Source organism: Etheostoma spectabile, chromosome 14 (genome assembly GCF_008692095.1).
Source record: "Etheostoma spectabile isolate EspeVRDwgs_2016 chromosome 14, UIUC_Espe_1.0, whole genome shotgun sequence".
Classification (NCBI taxonomy): Eukaryota; Metazoa; Chordata; class Actinopteri; order Perciformes; family Percidae; genus Etheostoma; species Etheostoma spectabile.
Window position 1 is genome coordinate 14,711,648 of NC_045746.1, and position 4,513 is coordinate 14,716,160.

A 4,513-nucleotide genomic window follows, 5' to 3' on the forward strand; every position below is an offset into this window, starting at 1 on the left:
AGCTGCTAAAGATAAAGTCAAGATTGGATCATGCCATGACTTTTCTTATGACTCTTTCAACACACCATACTAGACCTTTTATGACATACTATAACACAAGTTTTTATGACAACTATACTATAACTTTACTATGACTTTTTTGACAATTTTATGGCATTTATATGAGATACTATACTTTAACCTTTTTTTGGCATACTATACTATTACTTTTTTTTCAGCATACTATATTTTGACTTTTTACTCAATATACTATACTATGAATTTTTGACAATTTAATGGCATCTATATGACATACTATATTAAGACCTTTCATGACTTTTTTTGACTATGACTTTTTTTCGAGCTTAGTGAGATAAGCTGCTAAAGATAAAGTCAAGATTGGATCATGCCATGACTTTTCTTACGACTCTTTCAACACACCATACTAGACCTTTTATGACATACTATAATATAAGTTTTTATGACAACTATACTATAACTTTTTCATGACATTTTGACGTACTACACTATCGACTTTTTCATGACTTTTTTCAACATGCCATTATCTACCTTTTTTGGCATACTATACCATTACTTTTTTTCAACATACTATATTTTGACTTTTTATTTAAAATACTATACTATGATTTTTTTGACAATTTTATGGCATCTATATGACATACTATACTTTGACTTTTTTTCGTCATACTATACTATGACTTTTTTTGACATACTATATTAAGACCTTTCATGACTTTTTTCAACATGCTATACAATGACTTTTTATGACTTTTTTCAACATACTATATTATGACTTTTTAACATGCTATTCTATGACTTTTTATAACTTTTTTCAAGATACTATATTATGACTTTTTTCGACATGCTATGCAGTGACTTTTTATGACTTTATCAACATATTTTACTATGACCTTTTTATGACTTTTTACAACATACTATTATTGACCTTTTTTCGGCAAACTATACTATGACCTTTTTTCAACATACTATATTTTGACTTTTTACTCAACATACTATACTATGACTTTTTGACATAGTATATAATGACTTTTTTCAACATATACAGTACTGTGTTTTTTAAGGACTTTTTCTGACATACTATACTATGACTTTTTTACACATTGTATTATGACTTTTTAATGACTTTTACATACTATACTATGACTTTTTTACACATTGTATCAGGACTTTTTAATGACTTTTACATACTATACTATGACTTTTTTAGACAGACTATGACTATTTTTAGACATACTATATTACGTCTTGTTTGACATAAACTATGATATTGAACAACTTTTTGTCTTCAGTAAATGGTAACGATAAAAACAAATCAGAACCATTTCTTTAAGAGCTTCACAAATAGCTCAGTGAGATAAGATCCTTGTAATGAATTTTAGATTATAGGATGATGGTTTAATTATTTAACAAATAAATTGTTATTATATTATTTTTCGACATTTGACTTTTTTTCAACAAACTATACTAAGACTTTTTGATGAATTAATATACTGTGACTTTTTTATGACCTTTTTTCAACATATTCTATTGTGACTTTTTATGACATTTTTATCAAATACAATGACCTTTTTACGGCTTTTTCATGACATTTTATACTATAACTTTGTTCTGACATCCTATACTATGACCTTTTTATGATTTTTTTAAATTAAATACTATGCCATGACTTTTTGACAATTTTATGGCATCTGCATGACATACTATACTTTTTTTTCGTCATACTATACTATGACTTTTTCTGACATACTATATTAAGACCTTTCATGAATTTTTTTGACTATGACTTTTTTTCGAGCTTAGTGAGATAAGCTGCTAAAGATAAAGTCAAGATTGGATCATGCTACGACTTTTTTTACGACTCTTTCAACACACCATACTAGACCTTTTATGACATACTATAATATAAGTTTTTATGACACACTATACTACAACTTTTTATGACTTTTTGACATACTACACTATGAGTTTTTAATAACTTTCAGGACATATTATACTAAGACTTTTTTTAACATACTATGATTTTTTTTCAACATGCTATACCATGACTTTTTTATGACTTTTTACAACGTACTATTATTTACCTTTTTTCGGAATACTATACTGTGACTTTTTATTCAACATACTATACTTTGACTTTTTTAGACATACTATGCTTTGACTTTTTTTTTACTTTTATGACATACTATGCTAAAACGTTTCATGACATGCTTTACTCTGACTTTTTTCTGACTTTTTCATGACTTTCTACATCATGACATTCTACCTTCTGACTTTTTATGACATATTATACCATGAATTTTTATGACACACTATTCTATGACTTTTTATGACTTTTTTTTTTACATACTTTGCTATCATTTTGTACGAATTTTTTGTCTTCAGTAATGTGAACCATAAATACAGCCCCAGACTATTGCTTTATACATAGCTCAGTGCAATAAGCTACTATCAATACATTGAACATGTCAAGGGTTCACTTTTTCAACACACATACTTTTTTTGACATACATATAGACTTCTTTGAGACTTTTTTTTTATTTTTGACAAGTTCTTTTTCCGACATACTGTATATACTACCCAGTAAGCACAGTAAAATGATAATTAAATAATAATTAAAATTAAAGTCATTACAAAAACATAGTATAGTATGACAAACTATACTATGTTTTTGTCATGACTTTTTCTTACATACCAAACCATACTTGTGAACGACTCTTTTGCCTTCTGTAATGTGAAGGATAAATTACTACTACTTTGAAGATTAGAGGTTGAGAGGTCAATTCTTCAACATATTCTTACTTTTCTGACATACTATACTTCGACTTCTTTATTACTTTTTTCGACATCCTATGCTATGACTTTTTCGAACAGACTATGACTTTTCATGACATACTATACCATGTTTTTGTAATGACTTTAATTTTAATTATTATTTAATTATCATTTTGTGAGACTTTTTTGTCTTGAGTATTGTGAACCTACCGGTAGATACAACTCCAGTCAAGGCTTTACAAGCTTCCTGGATAGTTTGGTGTTCAATTCTATGACTTCTTTTTTCTGACATATTATACTATGACTTTTTATTGATTTTTTTCAACATACTATACTATGACTTTTTTCCCAACATACTATGAAACGTCACTAAGAGACAAAACAGCCTTACAGACATTTTACAACAGATTTTTTTTAAAGCCATGTCTATTTGCACACCACTCACCCTCTGTACGGAATATACTGGCTTACACTTTAGCACCCCTTTGGCTCTTAAACAGAGTTACAAAAATGTTACTATATGTGATAGCCCTTGCTTCGATTATTGACCCCTGTATTTATTTATCTTTATTATCATTATCTATTGTTTGAGTTTTTCTAGTTTGTTTTACTTTCATTATGACTCCAACACAACTCTGTAACTATTCATTCTTTAACTCAGGCTGAAGCTGCTTTTATTGTGTTAATTGTTGTTTGGTTTGTTTTGTATATTCTCATGTGACGTCTTCCTGCTGCGTACAAATTGCCCTTCTGGGACAAAGAATAAATTGAACTGAACATTTCTATTAAGATGTAGGAGATGATGGCGCTGTTTCACTACCACCAAAAATTCAGTTTTTAGGGCTGTGGCTCCATTTACTTTGTGCAATGTGTTGCGAGAGAATAGTGTCCATCAGCAGCACACTCAAAACTCCACTGTATTCAGTATGCATACTGACTGAAATAACTATGCTTCTTTTGTCAGTTTTCCAATGTGATTACCAAACACTACCTAAAATTTAAATAATCCACAGACTGTGAACAGCTTTTTAAAACTACTTTAAATCAAACAAAGTCTCTGTGTAAAACTGCTGAAAATGTGTTGCATTTATGAGTTGTTTATTAAACTGGTCCTTTACATTTCTCTCATCACCTGTTCTAGGCTGCGGCAAGTGAAGATAGAAAAAAGGATACTTGCGGACCAGGGAAGCACACTTGTGGACTTAAACAAGGTGAGAGAGGCACATTATGGCCTCAGTTTCTGTCACAACTTGGCAAAACCTCAACAAAGTAGCTTTGAATTATTTACTGATGCCTTTTGTTTCTCTTTTTCTCTAAATGTACCGACATGCGCCACCATGGACATGAATACAGATGCAAACCCTCATGTATGACATGCTGTCGGAGGTGCAGGGATGCAGGGAGGAGCTGGACACACACATCCACAGCCTGGAGAAGCATGTGGAAGAACTGAGGGAGGGCTTCAGGAGCCTGATGCCCCTCCTTTCCAACACCCTATCCACGCAAAATTCCTCCATCCGCCACCTGCTCAGGGAAAGGGAGGTGAAGACAGAAACCGCTGGTGCGAGTGTAGACAGAGGCTGAAGGTGATGAAGAGGCTCCTCAGGTGCTCCTGGATGAGTTATATGCCTATATTGCAGCTAAAATGATCATGTTGGGACATTTTTCTTACAGGAGATGGACAGATGTGTTATGTCAAATTGTATTTAAAAAAAAAAAA

The 4,513-nt window shown here is 31.1% G+C and overlaps 1 protein-coding gene across 2 annotated transcripts in view; it reads left to right on the forward strand.

Annotated features, from left to right (window-relative positions):
* LOC116701909 (small conductance calcium-activated potassium channel protein 1) overlaps positions 1-4,513 on the forward strand; it is an 11,638-nt gene extending 7,125 nt beyond the window's left edge. For both annotated transcript variants that reach the window (XM_032535948.1, XM_032535949.1), the window contains 2 exons: positions 3,935-4,004; positions 4,147-4,513. In XM_032535948.1, the coding sequence (XP_032391839.1) occupies positions 3,935-4,004; positions 4,147-4,377 (301 nt within the window). In that variant the 3' untranslated portion in view covers positions 4,378-4,513. The remainder of the gene's footprint in view (positions 1-3,934; positions 4,005-4,146) is intronic.